Raw genomic sequence first — 26479 nt, 5'->3', positions numbered from 1 at the left:
CACCAGAAAACAAATTGGCTAGCACCTTGATCTTGAACTTCCAGCCTCCAGAAGGGTGAGAAATAGATTTGTAGATTAAGCCCTCCACCCCCACCCCACCTATGGTATTTTGTCACGGCAGCCTGAACTAAGACACCAGACACAATTAAAGGACAACGAGAGTGCCATCAGAAGCCCTCAGAAGCTCGCTACAAATCATTATTAAACACAAGGAAGCAAATCCCGCCTTGTTAGGGCCTTGGTTGTGGAAAGGTCAGAATGCTCAGGCTGAGGCCCCTGCTCTGTACCGACCAGCCTCATCTCCCTTCGCCACCTCCACCCCCAGGTACGGATGAGGGACTCAACAGCCGCCTGGAGTTCCAAGATGACTCTATTCTCCGTGGCAGAGTCAACCAGAACACTTATGAAGAAAAACTAGGGAAACTTCTGGAAAGGTCCAGTTCACTCATTCCTCAACTTGCTACACATCCAGCCCTCTGTGGGGCATTAAGGATAAAAATGGCTGGGGCGCCTGGGTGGCGCAGTCGGTTAAGTGTCCGACTTCAGCCAGGTCACGATCTCACGGTCTGTGAGTTCGAGCCCCGCGTCAGGCTCTGGGCTGATGGCTCAGAGCCTGGAGCCTGCTTCCGGTTCTGTGACTCCCTCTCTCTCTGCCCCTCCCCCATTCATGCTCTGTCTCTCTCTGTCCCAAAAATAAATAAATGTTGAAAAAAAAATTAAAAAAAAAAATGGCAGAAACCAAGACCTGATTTCTTCTTATGCTCTAACGAGCAAGACACACACTGCAATGGTAATTCTGTCTTCTCTTAAAAAACACTACAAACTTGAACTCCCAATCCCTTAGGATACCATATCAATCCTCTCTCTTCCAAGGCTTATTCATCATGGATGTTCCACCTAACTTCCTTCCTGCTCCTGACCATAGAGGCACTCATGGCCTCCTTTGTCAATCCCACAGTGACATCCCTGTCCTTACCTGACAACACAGGGGCACTGCCCCCAGCTGACCACTCCTGTACCTTCGCTGTTTCCCTCGTCCTGAAAGGCCAGGTCTTTCTCCTTAGTCAGCTATCAGCTTAAATGTCACCTCCTGGGAGAGACCAACCCTCAACAGCCAAGGATGGGAGCCCTCCGCCTCTTGCTAGCCCGTGGCTCTATTCATATTCACAGCATAAGCCAATCACTCTCTCGGTCCTTCCCCTCAGCGGCAGGCTGATGTTATGTTGTCCCCAGGAGAGCAGGATGTTGCCAGTCTGTTCACCATCTGACTCATCAGTGCTCATACAAGCCGCAAAATAGTAAAAATTCAATAAATGTTGGTGACTTCCTGAATAAAATCAACCAGTAGTGGGTATGAGATATTATAAACAACAGAAACAATAGAAACTGTGTTCTGTGAGAAAGGGGTCATTGGACAGGGCACTGGACAGAGGATGTAAGGATGGGGGCGGGCTCCGTGGTGAGGGGACTCTGCAAGGGAGGACCTGAAGGCAAGGAAAAGCTGAACAGGTGTGCAGACTGAGACACGGTCACTGAGGCTGGTCTCAAGCACCCTTTCTGTGCCAGACGCCTGCCTCCAGTACCCAGTTACCTTGGAAACTGGACATGTCTAGCTGTCATCTATAATTTGATAAATAGTGTTGCCAGTTTCTCTTCAAAGTATTTTGTTGTTTATGCCTCCAAACACATTCTTCAAAATTCTTCTATCTACATCCCACACCAGGAATATCTTGCGAGCACTGTTTGAATCCATTGAAAATCATTATGACAATCCCAGGATAATATTGCACCCAACAATGCCCTCCAATTGCATTGTCTTAAACTATACAAATGAAAATGGTCTTGCCAAGAAAAGCCTTATTTTATGAGCACTTAAGAAATGACAGTTAAGAAACCAGGCGCTGTCTTCCCAACTAAAATTATGGCCAATGTAATGTAAAGAGTGAAATTAAGTTCCCTATGAGGAACACAGAGGATGACGAAGACAAGGTTGGTTCGTGGGTTTTGCTGGGTGACAAAGAAGACCGACTTGCGGCTGGACATAGAAATCTCATGCTTAGGAAACTCTTCAGGGGAGGCGCCAACTCCTACCTGTGGCCAGATAGATGATGTGGACGAGCATGTCCCTGCCCTGCACCACGTCGACGGCCACGTGGGAAAAGCGGCTGTTGTCCTCCATGAAAGAGGGCACCGAGGTCACAGGCTGGACCACCTCGTGCATCAGGATGAACTTCTGAGCATCCTGCAGATTCCTTTCGGTCAGGTTCATGTACAGGCCCTGGTCCACCGTGCCACACTGCAAGGAAAAACAGGCCGTTATGGGGACCGGCCACCTGGACACGCACAGCTGATCCTGGCCACCCCGGCGGGAGGGGGACTCGGAAGGTTAAGATCGTCAGTGTGCAAACATGTGTGCTTCTCTGCTCTCTCCAAGGTCCCCCCTCCTTTGGGCCCTCCCATTCTAGATTTAAACTCATCACATCTGGGGAGTCTCTCAACTCCATTACAGAAATATATGATCAGATCTTAAAAATTAATCCGGTAGAAATCAGTGCTGACTTTAATCTGAATGCATAGGAATGAAAACTCCCCATCACGTGTTGAAGTTACATAGAAGCTGTCTGGCCAAGTGCACACTACTATATCTGCCTGTAAATCAGGTGCCAAAATTGAAAATGCAGCGGTCAAGAACATCATATAGATCTATTACTATCCCTACTGGAACGGTGGGTCTATAAGCAAGATATGGATTCCACAGAGATAGAATTAGGCCATTTTAATCTGTCAATTAAGTAATATTATTCCAGTAAATTTCACATGGGTACAAGGTACTGGTGGCTTTATTGCCTTGTGCTCATTCTCTAAGCCAGAGGGAGGGAGGAAGGGAGAAGTGGAAAGAGGAGGGTAAAGGAAGAAGCCAGGAAGAAGAAGGGAAGGAAAGAGATGTTGAGACAGAGGAGCCACCATGACCATGAATCTGGTATATAAAAGGGGGGAAAAATCAGGCCCGGCAATGCTGAGAAGGGAATCCAGAGCTGGGCTGTGGAGAGACGGGCAGGGACCTGTGCAGGATGGTTTGGGGCAAGGATAAGGCAGACAGCGGGGTGGGAAAGGGGGAAAAGCTTTCCTGGGGCAGAGCACACAATCAGAGAGGCCCCACCGATCTTTCTCAACTCTTTCCGAAGCTTGAATCCTGGGGCCAACAAAGACTAACCCCCAGCAGAATTTCCCATAAGCAAGTTTGATGGAAACAGATTCCATGTCCACACCATCTGAGACTGCCGTTTATAACGCGCCATTTCTAATACTTGGTTTTATCACAGGTTACAGGGGGAAAAGTGTAAGATGGAAACTGCTTTTTAAAAATAGATGGGGGCGCCTGGGTGGCTCAGTCGGTTAAGTGTCCGACTTCAGCCAGGTCACGATCTCACAGTCCGTGGGTTCAAGCCCCGCGTCGGGCTCTGCGCTGACAGCTCAGCGCCTGGAGCCTGCTTCCGATTCTGTGTCTCCCTCTCTCTGCTCCTCCCCCACCCATGCTCTGTCTTAAGAAAGAAAAAGAAAAAATAAAATAAAAATAGGTGATAGTTTTTTGTAGCACTTGATAAAAATGCCCTACATGCTGTAAAATGATAAGCCGGTTGTAAAATTAGAGAGTGTCAGAAATGGATCTCGAGTCTTGTCCAATGTGCAATGTCCCATTTCCTTGCAGGGGCAGCCAGGCGATGGGTCCACAGGTGATGGGATCACGGCCAGGTGAAGGCTCCACGCTGCTGCCCCAGGAGCCATTCGGTCTCAAGTAAGACGCTGCTTCTCAGCTTCTGTCTCTACCTATAAAGTAGCTAGAAAAACACTCGCTCTATTCACTTCCCAGGGCAGTTGTGAGGCCAGCTGAGATCATCAGTGGAAGGCATTTGTAAATTAATTGAAAGTGCCTGTAGATGCCAAGGAACAAAACAGTGTGCCTGGCACAGAGAAGCCATTCAACCAATGGCAAATCTGTCTTGTAGTCGGACAGCAATTCTATGGTGCCCTGGGCTTCAGTGGCCAGAGGGAAACGCATGAATAAGTAAAGGAAGGAATCAATGGGTGAATACACAGGCAGCTGCTCATGGGACAGGGAGCTGTGCTAGGAGATTTCACATCGTCGTCATATTTAACAGTAGCACTCAAGGGACAGGGACGTTGCCTGTTAACAAATGTGTTACCAAATGAAAGTACTCTCCCAGACTCCGTCTGAGGTCTACTCAGGTGAGCTCTGGCTCTGAGAGTGACTTTGTGTTTGCCAGATTGCTCTTCCTGAAACCGATGACGGTGCTTAAGCATAGGTGGCACTTAGTTACCTACTTGTTGGGTGAAGTTTAACACACAGGTTTTGTGTCTTAGGCACAGTGTGTGGTTTTTGTTGTTGTTGTTGTTGTTTCTTAATGCATCGCAGAAATCAGGAGTCATAACACAAAACTGAGGGCCTTGTGCTGCCCTCGAGGAATCTGGGGGTCTGCAAGAGCCTGGGGGCCTCCTTGGACTAGAGCTGGGTAGTAGGACCACTGACCTCCCCTTATCATTTTTTTTTTTTACCGTGGATCCCATATCTTAAGTCATCAACCTGAACTGCCATTTTGATATTGTGACTCGTAAGAAATACATATTTGGTTTTTGTCCTCTTTCTGACACACAGCTCCCAAAACCATGGGAATTTTTTAAGTGTCAAGAGCAGTAAAGGTGCCTTTTGTCATGTTAACGAGGCACCTCTGGGCCAGTTGGCTAGAGACCCAATCACATAATTAGAAGATAGGGAACTTTCAGCCCACCCCTGACCTCCAGGGAGGGGAGAGGGGCTGGAGATGGAGTTCAATCACCAATAACGAATGATTCGATCAATCTTGCCTATGTAAGGAAGCCTCCATAAAACCCCAAAAGGGACAGGGTTCAGATGGTTTCTGGGTTGGTGAACATGTGGAGATTTAGGGCTCAGAGAGGGCACGGAGACCTGGCCTGGTGTATCGCCTCCAGAGTTAGGTCGTTTCATAACAAACCAGTAATCTAGTCAATAAAATGTTTCTCTGAGTTCTGTGAGCCCCACTAGCAAAGTAATGGAACCCAGGGCAGCGATCATTGGAATTTTCCATTGGTAACCAGAGGTTCCGAAGCACAGGTGAGGAACTGGACTTCAGATCAGCACCTGAAGTGGCAAGAGGTGGGGCAGAAGGCCTGTAGAGCTGACCCTTGTACCTGTGAGATCCGATGCTCTCTCCTGGTAAATAGTGTCCGAATTGAGTTGAATGGTAGGACACCCAGACGGTGCTGGGAAATTACTTCACGGTACGGGAAAAACTACCACACATCGGAACTGGGTAACAACATCGTTGGCCAGGAACTAATTTTGAACTCTGCTCTACGACGTCTTGGTTTATTTTTCCAGCCTATAATAAATATCTCACCCAAGGATTCTTTCTCATATTTTGAAAGCTATTTCGATTTACAGTATATATTTATTGGGTCGTAAGTAACCCATCTAGCTCTCTAATGCGCTGCAAATTCTCTAGCTGTGCCTCACACACTGGGTTCCCGCAGGTGTCTCTGTGACACCTTGGGGACTCCGTGCAAGAGGGTAACAAGACAAATGTCACGGTCCTCAAGTGGGTTACAAACCACAATGGTTGTCTTGCTACCACTTCTGAAAGTAATAAAGACAGTCATTCGACTAATTTTTTTTAATGCTATAATACTTGCATTTTTGTTTGTTGCAGAGACAATAGATCCCATCCTCTTTCCAGTTTGCTGGAGTTTTGTGCAGCTCCACAATCACCCGGCCTCGTGCTCAGAGTGCCCGATCTGATTGGCTCTCTTCTTCCCATCTTACTGCAAACGTGCGCTGTGTTATCACAGGGTCCCGAGGACCTGGTCAACCCCTTCACTTGGCCCAAGAATGACCTCCTCATCTGTCTGACCACTTAAGGGTCTGTTTTCCATTTTGGCTCCATCATTTCTGATTGGTGGTTGTCAAAAACGCACAGAAAATTGCGGAGTCTGTCCACTGGGTCTGGATGGTGTTTCCTGTTACCGACCAATGCTGTTTTCCTAGTGAAGTTCAGGGCCAAGATGACTTGGACCGCAGGCTCTAACGGGGTAGGCTTCCATAGAACTACTTACAGTGGTTTCTAGATTGCAACTATAAAAACGCTATCTTTTGCTGTTTTGTTATTGTTCTCAATTGAGGTTTCTGTATTACATCTTGCAAAATGAGGCACTGTCCTTCCCGACCCATTCTTCTTCCTGAACCTGAATCACATTTCTGTTCCTCCAACTAACTTGCTAGTTCTTATTATAAATGCTGCATAAAATTCCAAATGTCACTAGGCAAACAAGAATGGGAAAAATTGAACCACTTCTCGCTGTTGGTTACTGCAAACATAACGACTAGTGGAAGGATCCTTAATTCAAAATGTATTCCCACCCTGTGCCAGCTACATGGTCTCATGAATATCAGTAAGGATGCCAATGCTATCATGGTTATCAAATACGATAAACCAAAAGAAAACCATTGGTACATTTTTGTACCAGAAAATATACAAGGAATTGTCACCATTTAAAATTTGAGTTCCCCTGGGGCGCCTGGGTGGCTCTGTCGGTTGAGCGTCTGACTTCGGCTCAGGTCACGATCTCGCGGTTGACGAGTTCGAGCCCCGTGTCGGGCTCTGTGCTGACAGCTCAGAGCCTGGAGCCTGTTTCGGATTCTGTGTCTCCCTCTCTCTCTGCCCCTCCCCCGTTCATGCTCTGTCTCTCTGTCTCAAAAATAAATAAACATTAAAAAAAAATTTAAATTTTAGTTCCCTGTAAATCTTAAATTCTACCCTAACAAGTTAAGCCCAGCTAAGCAAGCTTCCTGCCTGAAATGCATGTCACATTTGTGCAAGCTTCATTTGTTATATGGCATGAACCTACTCCCATCTCATAAACGTGAGTAAGCCTCTCCGTGTGACACTGGCATTATAAAACCAGAGGCCCGTGGCCTTAGGAAATGAGAGATTTTGCTGTGTGCTACAAATATGTTCAGACAAAAGGGCTAAAAGTTATCCACTGCCTGGAGGTGGTAAGGCATCAGGGGTTTATTAAGTCACTGTTCATTATGAAGACTTTTGCAATAGAAACATCAAGGCATTAAGAGTACACTGTAAATAAAGGGAGCATCTTCATTAATTGTTTTTCACCTTCAGCACTTTACAAAGCACCTTCTTAAGAGCAATGATATATTCCACCTTCAGGATTTTACGGAGGGCCTTCTTAAACAGTTACGCTGTACCCCATCATCTGAGGACAGGGAGAAATTCAGATGGAGACTCAACAAAGGGGCAAAGCATCAATGTTCAGTTAATAATGACATAAACTGTCTATGCCATGAGGAGCCGTGGTCACTTCAGGTTTGGTTCCCACTAAGCTGTTAGCCGCTTGACCTGTGATATGAATCTCTTTGTACTGAACCAGTACTGAATTTTCTGAGTAGCGGGGCTAGGGTAATACATATAAATTGGTTACTCGGTTTCCTGACTTCTAAAGCATGGATGACGATGCCTACCTTACAGAGCTGGGAAGAGGAGACAGCAGGGCAGGTATATAAAGCATTGACACAATGTGGGATCCCAGAAGGCGCCCAGTGAATGGTCCCTAAGAGTCACCTTCTCCAACTACATTCTACAGTCAGCAAGACACATTAATCAATATTACCAAAGTTTATTCCTAAAATATTCCTGTGCCTTCGTATCCCACTTTCCTCATCTTATTGATGAGAACGAGAGACAGAAGATGCTAACAGAATGCCCCAGTAAAGCAGCAAAACGGGAAAGAGGTTGTAAAAACCACCCATCTGTCCCCAATCCCATGCTCTTAAATTACCAAAAATTTAATTTAAAAAAATTCTTTCAAAACAGTTACAATTGAACGGTCCCTGCCAAAGTCCAAGGAAGGTATAAAATAATCGAACCCTTTCTGTACTCCTAGTTTTCTCAAAAGCCAAAAGTTTTAGGTGTTGGGATGATCAACCAACCAGAACGTGGACGCCTGGGTACAGAACCCAGTTCTAACTCGGATTAGTTACCGTAACTAAGGGTCTTTTAGCCAGAAGAGGGTGGGACTTTGCATCTGAGGACTGGCGTTGAGATCTCAGCTCAGCGACTGATCAGCCAGTGTCCTTGGCCTGACTGAATCTCTGTACGGAGGCTCGGCACCCCTCTCTGTCTGCAGGAGAATTTGTCACTGATCCCAACACCGTTGCCAGCGGGCAACATGATGAGCACAGAGTCTTGAACGTGGCGGTACTAAAAATTACACGCACGATGAACGACGACAACGATCGTATGAGCATCCGTGTCAGAAGGGGGGCCCTAGAGGGAAGCCTGCTGCTGCGGTCTGAATGTTCGTGTCTCCCCCAAATGCATATGTTGAACCCCCAACCCTCAAGGTGGCTGTCTTTGGAGACGGGGCCTGGAAGGGAGTAATTAAGGTTCAGTGGGTTCACAAGGGTGGGGCCTTGATCCCACAGGATTAGGGTCTCTCCCCAGTCACTGAGGAAAGGCTACGTGAGGACACAGTCAGAAGGTGGCCATTTTTAAGAGAGGAAGCGATTCACCAGAAACTGAATCAGCCAGAACCTTAATCTTGGACTTTCAGCCTCCAGAACTGTGACGAAACATACGTCTGTCATTCACGCCGCCCAGTCAGTGGTATTTTGTGATGGCTGCCTGAGCAGACTAATACACCTGCTGATGGACCAGACATGAGGAAATCACATTTCTTTTGGTCCCGGCTTCTTCTGAACATCGGAAGATGAGAGAAAATGACGTGGAGCCCCTTATAGCTCAAACATCCTGCAATTTTGTGATTCGTGAGCTAATGGCCACCACCTGCTCTGCTTCCCCCAGCTGCACCATCACGTCCCACTCACCCCTACAGGAAATCTCCCCACGTCCACCAATTAGTGCTCTAATTCTGTTTGTGCGTCTCCACTGCTCTGTGCCCTGGGCTCCATTCACTACGGCGTCATTCATTAGGGATCAGAGCTTCTGGGGACACAGGGTCCACCATCATTAGCACTAATTGAAGCTTGGCTTCCCAGCCTGCTGCTTTATTCTGGCCTTTTTCAGCTCAGCCTCGGCGTCCCAGCTGACAAAAGGCCCCTTTTCGGCCCGGGGCACCTCAGCGGACAAAAGGCCTCGGCCATATTCCGTGAGCCAGGCTGAGCGTGGGCACGTCCGCGAGGGTCAGGGGAGACACCAGCTGCGTTGTGCTTTACACTGTCCCAGGCTGTCTACACAAGAGGAATGAGTGCCTTCCCCACCCCCCTGAAATTACCTGGAAGTTGGGGTTGGGGTTGGGATACGGCAGCCAGGCGGAGCGTGAGTTCTCCTGGTACTTGAAGGGCCCGTTGAAGGCCTGGGAGATGGCACTCAGGTTGAAGACACACACGGCCGAGGCAGCGATGCTGTTCCTGGGGGGAGGGGGAGGGGGAGGGAAGAGAGAGGAAGGGGGGCAAGTCAGAGTCCTGCGGGGACCCCTAGCGCAGGCACCTTCCGGAGAACCTCAGGATCACAGTGTCCTAAGTCCCCCCCCTCCCCCCCACACACACACACAGGGATGAAGCCAAAGCAGTGACTGATGTCACTCTGTGGTCTCCTTGTGGAAGAACAAACACTTGGGTGCAGAAACAAGACTATTTAGCGGTTATGACACTTCTAATCCTGCCGGATGGGATTAATTCACTCAGCCGCAACAAGAGGACAGAGGGTTGTGAAGAGCCGTATGTCAGGCCTTTTAAAAACAGGAGGAAAAAGACGTTCTCCTCCGGGGGCTGGAGCCTCTCAACGGTCCGGGTGGCTCTTGTCCCAACTGTTCATCTGGTTCTTTCAGACGGCGGCGGGCAAACTGTGGCTGCCGCTTCTTTTTGTTAGATCCCCAGAGAGCGGTGTCTGTTTGCAAGCCTTTCAAAAATAATCAACCGAAAGCATTTTGCAAAAAGTCCCTGTCAGAGAGCCTTCATTTATGTACATATTTTTTAATTCGAAAAGCATTTTAAGTCCGAAGGGTCAGAGAGAAAAATTGGACATGGCACTGACGTAGGAAATCTCGAAACCTTAAATCAGAGTTCGGGCTCTGCTGAGACAGCTGTAAATGAGAGGCTCTCAGGAGTCCGGCGCCCTTTTGCTAACTGTGGAAACAGCAAAATATGGTCTGGTTAAAGAAATCTGCTTTTTTCGAGCACGGCTCGCGTTTTTGCTGTCTGTGAGCCACCATTTTTGGACACCCGGGAACACGATGGTAAAACCTTCAGCGACTCCACGCGGTAGTAAGTAGGCCATTTCCTGCAGCCCAGCTCGTGGCCAGGGGGTGAGAAAACCACCCAGTCCTAGGGCAGAATGAGCGAGGGGAGCGACCTTCATCCCCACTCCCCAGTGCTAAGAGACCTTGATGAATATACAGAGGCAAAGCAAACGATGAGCAGCAACGCCCACCAGAGAGCTGAGCCACAGCGTGATGTACTCATCCACTGCTGGCTGCCTCCCGTCATCATTTCCTTTGGTTTGGAGCAAGTCTTGTCAAGAATGTGGTCATCTGTCCAGAAGGTAAGATCAAGGCTGAGACATGAGAAGGAAGAGAGGTGGGGCGTATGGTGGAACTAGAAATGGATGGATCTGAAAGTTCTTCCCAAGACCTGGTGAGAGTAAGTGTTCGAGACAGAAAGGAAAGATCTAGCGATTCTATCTCTAATATAGATGGATAAATGATAGATAGATAGATAGATAGATAGATAGATAGGTAGATAGACACATAGATGATAGATAGAGTGATTGATTGATTGATTGATTGATTGATAGTAGATGATAGATAGACAGATAGATGATGGATAGATAGATAAATGGATAGATAGATACATAGATAGATACATAGATAGATACATAGATAGATAGATAATAGTAGATAATAGATGATAGATAGATAGATAGATAGATAGATAGATAGATAGATAGATATAGATAGATGCTATATACTGGGTGATGTCCAATATGATGGGACACTTGCAACACTAAACAAATCATCTGGAATAGTCTGAAACTTATTTTTGCGAGTGTCCAAATTGACCATTGAACAGTCCAGACGCAGTATTTCCATAACTTTTTAAATTGTCTTTGCCCAGAGCCAGGGGAATGAACAGCTAAGTAAGCCCAGCTCCCATTGTGTGTAAAATTGATGTCAAGTCAGCAACTGAACATTCATCTTGTGCAGCCGACGCGATTTCTTAAGCCGGGTTTTGGAAAGCAAATCAGCTTCAGAAACTATAAATTGATTTTTTAAAAGAAACGTATCAAGGAGGGAAAATAAGCTCTGGGGTTGAAAACCAGATTTACAATGAAGGTGGTCATGGTGGGGTGGGGGTGGGTGGGGCGCCATCCATTTCAGGCTTCTTCTAACTTCATGTCAGAAAGAAGACTCTTCACGGAGTAAACGTTATTATCGAGTGACTGTTAACACTTAAGCTCAGCAGGGCAGAGGACAGAGGGAAAGAGTACCATGGAAGGAAGGAACAGATCAAGTGGTTCTACAGCAACTCCCGGGTAGGCATCCTCGATTCTCCCAGGACCCTGGGGTTTCCCTGGGATGCAGGACTCGTCTAGATGCCGAAGCTGGGACGATCCCAGACAAGCCAGGATGGCTCGTCATCCCACACTCTTCATCAGCACTTTCAAACTGCCTTGATTCCATTTTTTCTGCATTGTTAAGTTGCCAGAATAGAGACTCAAAGATGGTCCAAAGCAGAGTCCACACTGCGGACCACGGTTACCACTGAAAGGGGGCCCAGAGTCTGAGTATGAAAAGGGGATCTGTCACCCCTGGGGGCGGGATGCGATCCTGTTGAATCTTTCACTGCACACCAGCAAAGAATGGGAAATAGATGTGGGTCACGCTACAACTCCACCAGAGTAAGAGTGAACGAAAGATCAGGAAACTTCACATGCTTTCCCTTATCCAAAATTTGTCAGTTCTGGAGCTAGGAGTATCACCTCCCACAAGAAAAACAAAAAGATGTTACCGTTTTTTTTCAAGGATATTTTTAAAGTACAGTCATCATTTTAGAAAAGCCTGCCCAGGTTAGCCGTCTCCTAGAACAACGGTTGAAAATGCAGCTACGGGAAAGTGACAATGTGCATTTCACTTATGACCGGAGGTGTGGGCACGAAATATACTACTCAAAGATCAGACTCCAGAAAACACTGCCTTCATTGTGCCCAAATGCGGAACTGCATATGGAAAAAAAATGCGCCTAATATGTACCAGCATTTCAGACAGTGCCCAGAACACATTGGTGAATCAGGAAGGAGAAAATTACAGTCGGGTAACTTGATGCTACAATTACCTAAGGACAGATTGAAACTCTTTTTGCTTCACTTTATTTCCCGAACACCAAGTCTCAGAAATCACACTGTATTTGCATAATATTTAATTCATACTCAAACATTTCTTTGGCCGTTGGCCCAGTAAAATAAGAAAGGTTTCCTTTAAAGCAACTTTCCAACCTCTCAAAGGTCAGAGAACAGCAGACGCATGCACCGTGGACAGAGGAGCAGGGAAAGAATTTTCTTCCAGTTACTTACACGTTGGTGGTAAAGACGCCATAGATCAGATCCAGCTCGGGCAGGAAGAAAGTGCTCTGCAGCTCGTTGTAGTAAAAGGGGACCTCCCCGGGCCGGGAGCAGTTCAGGCGAGCCTTCATGAACGTGGTCCAGGTGTCCTCCAGTAGGAACCGCCCCCCGATGTCATTCTTGCAGACCCGGGCAGCTCTGGAGAACACGGTTTTCCCACAGTCGTGCTCCACGGCGTTTTCTCGGAAAAAGAAGTAGGTGAAATTTCCGATGTCGTAAGACGACACGAAGTTTGGTTCTGGAGACAAGAGGGAAGAAGAAAAGCGTGAACATTCATATGGTATCTCTGTATGTCTTACCTCCTCGGTGTTTTTTCCAAGGACACATGCTTTTGTGCAGACAATGCCTGGCTCCTAAGGGACGAACGAGAGCCCCATGAGCAGCTCGGTGACCTGTGCTAAGGACAGAACACTGTACGCAAGTCCTAAGTGGCAAGGAATCGCCCGCGCGATTCCACACATAAGCATCCTGAGTTAACACAGCACCCAGTCACAGGACGCTAATGCCATCAAAACTGGGCAGCAACTTTTGCAATAGACTTTTAAAGCAACATATACTCGTTTATTTGTATATCGTGACATGCTCTTCAGAAAGAGTGGGACGGGGGCGCCTGGGTGGCTCAGTAGGTTGAGCGTCTGTCTGACTTTGGCTCGGGTTATGATCTCACAGTTCCTGGCTTTTTGTCCCATGTCGGGCTCTGCACTGACAACCTCAAAGGTCAAAGAACGGTAGACTCAGAGCCTGGAGCCTGCTTTGGACTCTGTGTCTCCCTCTGTCTCTCTGTCCCTCCCCTGCCTGCGCGCTTTCTCTCTTTCTCTCAAAAATAAATAAATAAATGTACAAAAAAAGAAAGAGTGGGAGAAAATGAGATGAAAAATATGCAATGCGATTCAGAACACAGGAGCGCCATGGTACCCTGTTTGTGTACAAGACAACAAAATTCTTTGATCTTACTCGTACACGGGAGTATGACCGACATAACTTATGTGCTTTTTTAGCGAGAACTTTAAGATGGTTTTCATTTGTGAAAACTGAAATAAAAACTGAAACTATCAGCTTAGTGTCCTGAATTAGCTTTAGCAATTCCAGTTACTATGGTGACCATGTAACTGTGAGAATCGACTCTGATTTTCTCATTTCTGGGTTGCTGGAGAATCCATATAGAAGAGCGGAGTGTGTTGAGATGGGGTCACTGCCTTCCACCTTCCTGGTCTCATAATTAGCTTAAAAATAGGGATTCAGAAGGGACAAAATTATGGCAAAACCTTTACTCCATCGCCAAGCTCATGAAGAGTTTAAGAGTCCTATAGTTTGTCAACTGAATTTCATATCTACCCTTCACAGTGTTATGTTCAAAGCTTCTTGTTTGAGCCCATTGATGATAGAAATGATACCCTTTCAGACACGGACACACCTTAACATTTATCTTTATACAAATTCTAATGATCAAGTTTGATTCTTACTCTTTTTTTTTTTCAATATATGAAATTTATTGTCCACTTGGTTTCCAGACAACACCCAGTGCTCATCCCAAAAGGTGCCCTCCTCGGTTCTTACTCTTTCCTCTATTGCTAGGAGCTTACAATTCAATTAGCCAGGGTCTCAATTTTATAGGGCCATTAAGATAATATGGCGATAAACCTTTGCGTTCAAAATAAATGGAAAGATACACACAACAACTGTATCCACAGGGACATATTTCAGGGACAATTAGTTTGGGGAGGGGGCAATTCAACTGGCCTTGGACTCTGCCAGATCCAATTAGATTGTTCCAGCAGACATGTTACTGGCACGGCGACTAAAGTATGTTTGGCCACAAGACAACCCATTACTAGTAACAGTGAGACACACAGCAGGCCCACCTCCAATGTGAAATGCGGACACTGATTGAGAGGTGGCACTGACTACACTACCATCCTGTCCAGAAAGCTGTCGCCAGGTTTCAAGTAACACATATATTGGATATCACCCCCGAATGTCTCACTTTAATTCAACTTTCCATTGTAGAGCTGTAACAATATTCTTTAAGTTGTATAAGTTGTACATGCAACGTGTCCTCCTCCCCAGTCCATGATATTGTTAAGTCATTTAAGCACATGAAGTAATAGAGAACTCAAAAAGAACTGATTTTCATTTATAAACTGCCAAACATGCTATTATGTCACAGCTGCTTTAACCTGAAATGGATAGAAAGAAAACTGGGCTGCATTACAATGTGGGAGATGGAACTCGGTTACATTGTCTGTACGGTATGCTTTAATACCGGAGAGAGATGCTCACAAAGCAGGAGGATACACATCTCTGACCGGTGTTCTGGGAACACACAGCCAAATATTGGGGAGCTTTTTGAATCTGTGTTCACCGAGCCTCCAAAAGAGAATTACTCATTGAAGGAGACCCCAAAAGCAAAGATATGGAACAAGTGCCAAACTGTATTTGGTTCCTGAAGAAAACATTCACCCCTATGTTTAATTCGAAAGGGAAGACTAAATCGTTTCAGAACGCGTCCTGCACCCAGGCACTCCAACCAGGTGGTACAGTTTGATCGTTGTACTAAAAACAAAACAAAAAAAAAAACATCGTCCCGATCATCATCATCACCAACAAGGACCACAAAGCTTATCTAAAATGGGGAAAACAGGGGCGCCTCGGTGGCTCAGTCAGTTAAGCGTCTGACTCTTGGGTTTCGGCTCAGGTCATGATCTCACGGCTCATGAGTTCAAGCCCTGCCTCGGGCTTTGCGCTGACGGTACGGAGCCTGCTTGGGATTTTCTCTCCCCCTCTCTCTCTGCCTCTTCCCTGCTCATGCTTCCCCCCCCCTCTTCCTCAAAATAAATAAATAAATAAACTTAAAAGATAAATAAAATGGAGAAAACAAAGAAAGAAGGTGGAGGACTGGATGTGTCCAGTCTAGGGCCACAGTTACTAACACGTGTGGATGAGGTTGGGCAAAGTCCACAGGATTTATGAAAACACCCTCACGGAGACCTACTCCTGCTACTGGGCAAAACAGAATGTGAGAAGAGACAAAGGTAAAAGTGATCTTTCATGGTTTCTTCCAGTCAAGGTTGAGTCTATTAATCTTAAAAAACAGCTACAGAATGCTAAGGCTCCCGTGCCAGGCTCTATGCTCGGTTCTTCATACTCCTCTGCTCATTCAACTCACAAGAACCATAGAGGTAGGTGCTGTGTTATTACTCATGGGTAATCTGTCCAAGCTCACACAACTAGCAATGGGCATGGGGTGGGGGGTTATGTCCTGGATCTGGACAGTCTGACCACAGAGCGTAGGCACTTACCGTTACACTACACTGAAACAAACAAACAAACAAAAACAACGGACTACGAGGGAATAATTGACTCTGCGTTAACCGTATTCAAGAATAAAAGTTAGTGTTCCGGAAAATGCTTTAGAAACCAAAGCGGGGAGCAGGTTTTCTCAGAAAGACAAATGCCCAGATGAAACTTACCCTGCAGCTATCAGGGACATCAGGAATGACAGAGGGAAGGAAAAGCAGGAGGAAGGAGGCAACAATCCAAGGGCTTATTAAGCAAGAATCCTGCTGGGAAGCGTTTGTCCGGCTCCAGAGATGCTATTTCAGGTGGCGCCACCACCGCCCCAGAGAGCCCGCGAGTGCCTGTTGGGGCATCGAGGCCACGTTCATAGTCTGCCCCACCGGACCACGTCACTCAGATTTCTGCTCGAAGGGGAAGACTGGGTAACACCATGCAGACTGGCCCACAGCCTCCTCTTCCCACAGAGAACCTCCACCGTCTCTCCAAACCACCCTGAAACAATTCTGCGATAGGATGACAGAGCGCATTTCAGACGGAAACGCTCGAACGCATTATTTCCCGCCGAGAAACCGGGGAAGAACTTGTGTTCAATGTGTAGCAGACGCTGTTCTCTAACCCAGCACGGGCTGCGGGTCAATTTAGTCAGGGAGCTAAGCGACACTTGGAGACGCATCCTGCCGTCCTGCAGTGGTCCTTCAGGATGGGGATGGGTCCCTGACTGTGTGAACTGCCGTCAGATCAGGAAGCCCCGTCTCCTGGAAAGCAGAGCCCTTTGAAACTCGGCCAGCATCCTGCTCCTTCTCCAAAGACAATACAAAAGCAGGGATCGTTGTTAGACAGACAGCCACGTCTCTCTCCCATTTGCAGATATCAATCTGGAGGCAGGGGATGTTTGAATCTCACCAGGCGCTACAACAAGATGCACATTGTTTCCCTCCCATTATTTAAGTTCTGTCTCTTGTTAAAATGCAATTCACCACAAACCAGTGATCTGTCGCTCCTGAGTGAACTGAACAAGTCATAAATCAGGCCCTGCCTTCTTTCTACAATGAATGTGAGTGCGTGAAAGAGAGATCTGAGCGGTCCTTTATTCTTTACTGTCATTAGAGCTCTACACGAATAGTAGGTGTGCTGCTAATTCAGAAAAAAAAACGACATGAGTATATGTCAGCTTACCATAAATCTATGCATGGAGAAGCTGGTTTTTTTCTCATGTTTAGAAAACATACTGAGTTACGGATTACAGAGCATGTTACAAAATCTGTCACGTCGCAAGAGGAGATATGGTTCGTGATACCAGGACTTTTATTTTCTACGTTTACTTATTAGTGGCCATGCAGATAGGGGTAAGAGAAGAGATTCATAATAGGACAAACATGAGTAATGAGAAGAACAAAAGCTTCAACATTTTCTAGAAGATCTGGACCATGTAAAATCAGATGCTGAACGTCAATATGGATCCTTCCTTTCTATATTCTTTCTATTGCAACACCTACTGCATCAGGCTGGAGGTGCCTCATGTTCAGGAGTGACCAGATCATTAGCAGTTTCTTCATATAGAAATATTTCTTGGGGCACCTGGGTGGCTCATTCAGTTGAGCGTCCGACTTCGGCTCAGGTCAAGATCTTGTGTTTCATGAGTTCAAGCCCCGTGTCAAGCTCTGTGCCGACAGCCGAGCCTGGAACCTGCTTCAGATTCTCTGTCTCCTTCTCTCTCTGCCCCTCCCCCCACTCATGCCCTATCTCTGTCTCTCAAAAAAAAAAAAAAAAAGAAAAAGAAATATTTGTCCACATTGACGAGAATGGATGTGGAAGAAAGGAATTCCGATTTTCCAACTCTACAAAAATGTTACTAGAATCACAATCTATCATAAATCCTTTCTCAATCAAAGGCCACCTTGCAATACACTTGCCCAAGGCAGACTAGAAAATGCCTGGGCATGGGGCCCATGTGGGTTGTGGCTCTCCCCATCCCAGATTGAAACCCTGGGCTGGATCAAAGACATCTGGAATGCTCTTTCATCCTAGACGACAATTCAGGGCCCAAAAGACCTACTTCGCCATAAGGATTAAAGAGACTGGTGTGGGGTAAGATCCCAATAAACGATGCCTACATCATTTCATCATTTACTTTTGATGTCCCTCTTAATAACTTATATTTAGTAGAACCTCACATAATGATAATGAATTATCAAACATGCAAATGCTAAGCTTACAGGTGATCAAAATGTAGGAAACATAAAGCCACGTCGAGTTTTTAAAATAGCAAGCTATTCCACAAAAAGAAAAGGAGTTAGTGGAAACAATCTTTAGACGTGACACGGTGAGCCAGATATTTTTAATTCCCTGATTTTGGAGGGTCAGTCACGACCCAAACCATTTTCATATATATATTCCTAAGTTCCATACACTCTCTTACTAGGCACCTCTCCCTTTGTTACGGCTACATGAAAATGTGCTGCAGAGTGTTCCAGAGTAAACTACTTTCATCTAGGTATTTAGTAAGCATGGATAATTAAACTAAAATTAAATGAAATTAAGCACAGTGTGGTTTAAAAGCCACTGAGGTGCTAAAGCTCTCCCTAAGATTTCCAGTAAAAGACAGACATACAGATGGGCAGATAATACATGTCTGTCTGTGTATGTATGTGTGTATGTGTATCATGTACATGTATATACATATAGTATTGAGGCATATGTATATATGGCTCAACACTTCCACCTACTGGCTGTGTGAACTTAGCCAAGTTATTTAACAGCACCCTGTTCCCTCCCTTTTAGAAAGGTGGTTAACGATGCCCAATATGTATCACTGGGGGAACCAAAGGCAATGCACATCCATTGCCTAGCGCCTAATGGCTAATCATCAAAATACAGATCATCATTTGCATCTGTAAATAAAAAATATAATAAATATATATGTACATACAAAATACATAAATTAATATTAACATACATATTGGTAAACATTATCGCCAGTATTTATTGAACAAGCTCAATCACAAGCTTTGCATTCTGTATATCAAATCAGGGTCTTTGTTCCCATCAGCAGATTTGGCACGAAACGTCGAGGTGCTGTAGACAGAGCCTTGAATGCCAGCACTCCTCCATCACCAGGCACGTACCACCTACTGGGGGGACCGTGCCGGGCACTGGGTGCGTAGACGTGGTAAAGTGACAGATACAGCCCATGCCCTGGGGGACAGAATGAAGAAACAAACAACACAGACCGACAAGTCATCACAAGGACGACAAGAACAATGGGGGTGAATTCAAGGGTCAGAAAGGAGAGGACCAGGGAAAAGGCAGAAGTCAGGCTGCGAGGGGACACCAGGCCAAGAGCTGGAGAGACAGCCACTGAGAGAGGACCCTCAGAGCGGCCAGGAACAGGATGGACCAGTGTTGGGATGAAGGAATCAGGAGACAGGAGAAGGGCCAGGACAGCAACCCAGCAAACCCAAACCGTTTGCATTTCAACTGCCACTGGAGAGGCACTGAGGGGTTTGAAAGAGAAGTTCATGACCCACTCTCCCGTGTGTGTCCCGTGGTGGCAGCGTGTCCTTGGTGGTCACTGAGAGCAAAGTGAGCCCCGGATCCCCAGCTCCTTCAGTCACTGAGCACCTGGCAGGAGGAAAAGCATTGCCTAAAACTAGAAACGTGGTTCCAGCAAACTTGATTCCTTCTTTCTTCAAGGGGAATATGACCTGCTGCAAATGTGTTATTTCTGTGGGTTTGTGGAGTCACACAAGAGCAGCTAATAGCATAGGAACCTGGGCCGTCTCTCCCCAAAGATCTGCTCCCTCCCTGTGAGCACGCACCCCGCCAGCCCAGGACTCTCCCGGAACTCTCCCTGGACATCTGCAGGGGCTTCCTTAACTGGCTCTGGTCTCCATGCTCTCGCTCCAAGGGACACAGACACCCTTGAATGTTCTTCACTCCGTTCCAAGCACCAAGCCTCCGCAGCCCTTCTCCTCGAAGCATCTGCCGCATCACACACCCCTAGGCTCGATTCGTTCAGACTGACTGTGCGAATATGGATTTCTGAACACTTTCCAAGCAGCAAGTTTCAATCTACCAAGTTCATTTTCTCCTGATTATAGTCAAAGCGGCGGCTCACTTCTCTTAGGAATGGATCCTTTCACCTGAAGAATCGTGCATGAAAACTTCGGAATTTTTAAAAACTGGAATATTAACTTGAATTTAAAGATCTTTGGGGCGCCTGGGTGGCTCAGTCGGTTAAGTGCCCGACTTCGGCTCAGGTCAAGATCTCACGGTTCGTGAGTTCGAGCCCCGTGTCGGGCTCTGTGCGGACAGCTGGGAGCCTGGAGCCTGCTTCGGATTCTGTGTCTCCCTCTGTCTCTGCCCTTCCCCTACTCACACTCTGTCTCGCTCTCTCTGCCCCTCCCCAGCTCTCTCTCTCTCTCAAAAATAAACATTAAATAAAAAACAAAGATCTTAAAAATATTTTAATGCTTAATTGTAATGCTTAATAAAATAGTTTTAAAGAAAAAAACCGGTGAGAGCTCCCTGGAGGAAGATACCGGGCTGTAAGAGTGTGCAGTTAGAACACGTATACTTGAATGACGGCGTGGTCTTTGTCTCCTGAGCTGACACGGGCCAGGGCAGGGCAGAAACCCAGAGCACAGAGTCAACCATCCAATACGTAGCAGTGGATTATAAAAAGGTGAGAAGCCACTGAGTGCATACAAAGAGTTTAACAGAATAATATGGAGGCAGATTTGCCGAAATACACAGACCTGGGGATCTTATAAACAGGATGACAATATGACTTATGAGCCAAACGGGAGCACTTTTGAGAGGGACAGGAAGTGATGTTATAATCACGCCAGGAGTGATCCGCGACTGTTGCAAGGAAACTGCTCGTGATCTGCAGACAATACAGTGAACCACCTTCCCGCCTGGTTACATAAGCACTAGCATTTTCTGTACAATACACTGTATTCTCTATAATGGCACGGAATTGCTCTGTGTGGATTTGTGTTTCGTTTAATGCAGGTCTCCATATGACTTAGTGTATACAGTTGGTGCCTTTGGCCAAAACATACCTTGGCAGGGGAGAGAAGGGTTCGTTCATCCATTCTCTTCTGAAATGTGTACATTGGAAAGTCCAAATGACTGACTGGCAAATACAGAGCTGTCCCCACAAGACGGAAGGGAGCCGGCGCTCCCCTACTTTCTGGCATTCAGCACAGAGACCCATCAGAGCACGACACTGCTTTCAAAGAGCCGAAGAAGAACAGATTCCTTCATGTCACTTAAACTTTTGTGCCCATAAAAGACTGTTTGAAAACACGTCACAGACTCTTCTGCTTGAGTTTAATAATCCCCGTGCACCTCATCTCCTTTCTTAAGTTTTGGCAATCAGGAACCCCTCCCAACCTTCCTTGGGTCCTCCTATCCCTCTTGTGTGCATAAAAATGTGGACATCGGGAGAGACGCGGAGGCAGGTTATGACGTTGGTGTTTCCTAGGGTGTAGACTAAATGTGGAGGGCAGAGGATGCCAGCTCTGGTGTGGGTCTGTTTTCAAATCCTGGCTCGTGGACACATCAACAGCATGGCTCTGGTTCGGGGGGCTGGTCCCTCTGACCCCCACTTGCTCCTCTGTAAAATACCAACAACGTCGTCTCCCTTCCACCTGACAAGTTACAGCCGCCGTAACCCCATGAAGATAATCAACCCTTTGTGTTCACCACACTATTTCCAATATACCCGCACCCCGCACGAGATGGGCAATCGACCTGACGTCTCACCAGTTAGAAAAGGCAGCTCATCGCGCTGGGTCACATGTCACCTGACGGCTTGCGTGTTCTAATTGCGCTGGCTCACATGTCACCCTACTGCCCGTGTGCTCTAAGCCCACTACTCAACGTCCTCTAGCAGCTGCAACGTCACACGTTAGGTGACAGGCTTTAGCCAGATGCTTGCGTAATATGTGGGTAGACTCTTGACTATACAATCGTGATTTCTGTTCTGGCTTTACTAAGCTTCTTTTCCTTGATAAAGACTTTACTGGGGCGCCAGGGTGGCTCAGTCGGTTAAGCGTCCAACTTGGGCTCGGGTCATGATCTCACGGTTCGTGAGTTCGAGCCCCACGTCGGGGTCTGTGCTGACAGCTCGGAGCCTGGAGCCTGCGTCTGATTCTGTGTCTCCTTCTCTCTGCCCCTCCCTCACTTGCGCTCTGTCTCCATCTCTCAAAGATGAATAAACATTAAAAAAATAATTTAAAAAAAGACTTTACTTTTCCTACACAACTGTATTTCATCCCTAGGCTCCACTTGTCTTTTTTGGGCTTGTTCTGTGAACGCTGCTTCCATTTATGAATTTCCTGCTCAAGCAAATGTCGTCCATCCAGGGAGCCCCTAGAGCAGATGATTCACACCCTCAGGGACTCTGCTGTGGAGACACTGCCAAAAGCAAACTCACTGTCCCCAGGGCGAGCCCAAAAGAGTCACTCTGACCTGGCCATGCCTGGCTCTCGGAGACGCGGCATCTGGTCCCAGAGTAAAGCGCTGAGGTCCTCTACAGGCACCTGTCTTCACGGTTAGGAGAAACAATTTCTCCTCGAGTTCGGCACAGAGGGGATTTTCTCCCTCCAAGTAGATTATCCTTAATCATTAGGAGGTTAATCATTGTATTTTAAGGACCTCAAACAGTCTATTTAATGGGTGAAGAACATCATTAAAGGACTATTTCGAACCAGGAAAAGTTAAAGCTGTTACAAAAAGTGTTTTGTTGGCTAGAAACATAAAAGCTCCTATGAAATGACATTGTTAAGATGGGAAGTCCTGTGATGTCAGGCCCGTCTGCTTCCACATGAGGTCATGGTTGGAATCCACAGAAATAGAAGGAGGTGCGGATCTCATCCGGGCAACCCCACAGACAGGCAAGCACCTCCCCCCAGAGAAGGACAACGCGAGGGTCACCGAGTGCTAATAAGATGTGTCCACGTAGGTGTCCATGCTGAGTTATTGAGGCTTATTTATTTGTTTGTTTGCTTTTGAGAGAGAGAGAGAGAGAGAGAGAGAGAGAGAGGGAGTGGGGGAGGGGCAGAGAGAGAAGGAGAGAGAGAAAATTCCAAGCAGGCGCCCCACTGTTAGTGCAGAGCCCAACTTGGGGCTTGATCCCAATACCCTGTGATCATGACTTGAGACGAACTCAAGAGTCTGATGTTCAGCCTACTGAGTCACCCAGGTGCTCCAAGGCTCATTTATGAATTAGTTTTTCCAAGTTCTTACCAAGGTTTTTGTTTTTTTTTTTCTATATGAAAGCACATAGTTCCCTTGGAACCCACAAACTCAACTTGCATGCTATTAATTTGAAAATTTCATTTTCCCCCTTTTCATACGTTTACTGTTTCCCCAATTTCATTGCCAATTTCTTAGAGGCAAGTTTTACAGCTTCTCTATTTTAGTCATTGACCATTAAACATTTACCATCCTTCCTTACAGTAATCATTTAATAAGCGTTATTAACGATTAGTATTTTAATGCATCAAAGCTGTTAAGGTCTTTCTCTAAACACATAAATTTGTTCTAAGAGAGATTTGGGCACGAGGGGATAAATCTGATGTTGAAACTTACATTCATTACCACACACATAACTCAACGCTTCAAATTCCTCCAGAACACCATCCAATCGATTGCATTGCCTCTGACAACTGACTGAATAAATAATGGTTGAAAATGAGTGTCTAAATGAGAGACAAAGGAAGAGTTTTCTCAAATGTTTGGGACTGAATCAGTTTCAAACATACAAATCTATTTTTTTTTTAAATTCTGGGTTACAAGTCGTACGGCATGTTCCCATGGGGTAACAACATCATTCCTATTTCTACTATTTTGAAACGCACTTCTCTCCCAATCATTCAACAAATACTAACAGGGCATCAACTGTGTTTCAAGCACAAAGTGAGATAACCCAGGGCACAAAGATGGCCCACATATCATTCCTGCGCTTGAGCAAGTCAGAAACTTGGGGGTGAGGGGTGGACACAGAAGCCAATGACTCATCCAATAATTCATTCATTTAAAAAATATTTATGGGTGTCGGGGCACCCAGGTGGCTCAGTCAGTTGAGGCTCTTGATTTTGGCTCAGGTCACGATCTCACAGTCGTGGGTCGTGAGATCAAGCCCACGTCAGGCTCTGTGCTGAAGCCTGCTTAAGATTCTCTTTCCCCCTCTGCCCCTCCCTTGCTCTCTCGCTCTCAAATAAGGAAAAAAATTTACGGTGTTTACTATGTGCCAAGCACTGTTGAAAGCATGCTGGACACATCAGTGAACAAAACACATTAGCCCAGCCAATGGGGAACCTCCATTCTAGGGGAGGAAGGAGACAAGCACTGAACGGCATAAGGGTTAAGGATAAAAGCTGAGCATGGTAAGGGGGACAAAGCGGGCAAGATGGGAGAGACCATCACTTCAAATAAAGTGATCGGGGGACGTCCCATAGAGAACCCCATCTGAGCAAAGACTGGAAGGAGCTAAGCCAGTTGGCCAGCTGGCTCTTGGGGGGGTAAAGAGCTTTCTAGATAGAACAGGAGCCAGCAAACTAGTCTTCTGGCCAATCCTACCCACTAACTATAAATAAAGTATTATGAGCACGCAGCCACCTGTGATCAGGTAAGCACTGGCAATGGCTGCGATGAGGACAGAACTGAAAAGCTCCAATGGGGACAAAGTTGACTGTAAAGCTTGAGATGTTTATTCCCTGGCTCTTCGCGGATCTCTGGGAAAGAGCAGAGAGCCAGCGGCACGTTGCAACATTTAAGAGGCCAAAGCAGAGGGAGCAAGGGGGGGGGGGGAGGAGTGAGGACACAGGAAACAGGAGGCCACGGGTCGGGCTTCGGCCTTCTCTGCAGGTGGAATGGGACTCTGTGGGTTTCCGGCAGGAGAATGTCCGAGAGCTCCAACACAGTCCTGCGTCATCCCAAGAAGGGACGGGAGGTCCAACCAAAACTCTAACTAGAGCTAAGAGGGGCCAGGATCTGGGAGGAGGCAAGGGAAGTGAGGACTGCATGGGTAGCATGTGCGAAGGAACGTGGTGAGGAAGGCACACACTTCACACTTGCCCCTCAAGGACACCAACCGTGCACATGGAGGAAGTAGGAGGAGTTGGGGCAGAAAGAGCAGGTGCAGCCGGACCGCACAGGCTGCGAAAGAGAGAAGAGGCAAACCGGGTGAAAGTGTCCGTAGCCAGCCAGCTCCCCTGCTCCACGCCAGCCCTTGCTGAGAGAACGTCTCACCAGCCGGGACTTGTTGCACAGGTGCAGGGGTGCAGCTAAGACACCCCTTCATTGGGGTACACTCACAGTGTTGGGGGTGTAATAAGAAACCGTATCTGGAAATCTGGTATTTGATCCAAGGGGCTTAACTTGCTCAAGGAAAATTGCTGGAACTATAGCAGGTGCTTGTGCTAGGTCCCTGGGGACATTCAAGGCTCGGTGGGTCCTCACTCAGGGCTCCTTGTATCCTGGCAGGAAGTGAGCCTGGACAGCCCAATGTCACCATCTGGCTGAAGATAAACCCTGAAGTACAGAGGTTCCTGAGAGGCCGGGTGGCCAAAGGTCCCTGGCCTGTTGTGCTCTGTCTACATGTCCTGAAATCCTAAAGAACATCCTTTGTGCCTGTGTGCTTAGACCGGAGCGTCAGTGCACTTGTTTCTGTTAAGACTTCACTACAGTCCTTAGAGGGAATAGTTCCGACTCAGAATAAGCGAGATCCAATCCATTTCAGTATGCTGCTTAGGAGGGGGCACTCCTGCCCCAGAGACCATGGGATGGAGGAGAGAGGCACTGTGGACAGAGAAGGTGTAAGTGGACGCAAGGAAGAGACAGATGACAAACAGCTGTGCCTTCGGTAAAGCGAAGACAGCACTGTGTGCTTAGTCAAGGAGACTAAGGAGTGGGCAGAGGATGTACCCACCCCTAGCACAGATGGAGAGGTAGGACTCCCATCAGAAATAAGGTGCAGGAGCTTAAGATGTCAACATTTGAGCATTTCCTGATCAGGGCACCGTTAGAGCTTGAATAGGATCCACCCCTCCCCCCAAAAAAGAAATGTTGGAAGTCTTCACCTTCAGTACCTGTAAATGTGATCTTACTTGGAAACAGGGTCATGATAGATAGGATTAGTTGAGATGAGGTCACACTGGAGTATGGGGGGCCCCTAATCCAGTACGACCGGTTCTTACATGAAGGCGGCCAAGTGAAGACGCAAAGATACACAGAGACAAGACCATGTGAACCCAGAGGCAAAGACTGGAGTGATGTGGTCCTAAGGTGAGGGATACCTGGGGCCACCAGAGCTGGAAAAGGCAAGGAAGGGTCCCCTCCCCGAGTCTTCGAAGACCACCAAGTTTTCCCGATATAAAGTAACTAGCTGAACTATGGAAAGGGCCCCGTCTGTGTGTGGGCAAGTGGTCCTGGGCACAAATTGATCCCCAGCACCGAATCTGAACACAAAAATTGTGCCG

The 26479-nt window shown here is 46.8% G+C and overlaps 1 protein-coding gene across 9 annotated transcripts in view; it reads right to left on the bottom strand.

The window, feature by feature from the left end:
- SEMA5A (semaphorin 5A) overlaps positions 1-26479 on the bottom strand; it is a 483514-nt gene that overhangs the window by 140935 nt on the left and 316100 nt on the right. For all 9 annotated transcript variants that reach the window (XM_023239575.2, XM_023239573.2, XM_023239601.2 and 6 more), the window contains 3 exons: positions 12642-12927; positions 9346-9481; positions 2092-2296 (listed from right to left, as the gene is read on the bottom strand). In XM_023239575.2, the coding sequence (XP_023095343.1) occupies positions 2092-2296; positions 9346-9481; positions 12642-12927 (627 nt within the window). The remainder of the gene's footprint in view (positions 1-2091; positions 2297-9345; positions 9482-12641; positions 12928-26479) is intronic.

This window comes from Felis catus, chromosome A1 (assembly GCF_018350175.1).
Source record: "Felis catus isolate Fca126 chromosome A1, F.catus_Fca126_mat1.0, whole genome shotgun sequence".
Taxonomy (NCBI): domain Eukaryota; kingdom Metazoa; phylum Chordata; class Mammalia; order Carnivora; family Felidae; genus Felis; species Felis catus.
The sequence above is the reverse complement of the archived record's forward strand: the minus strand, read 5'-3'. Positions and strand labels throughout refer to the sequence as shown.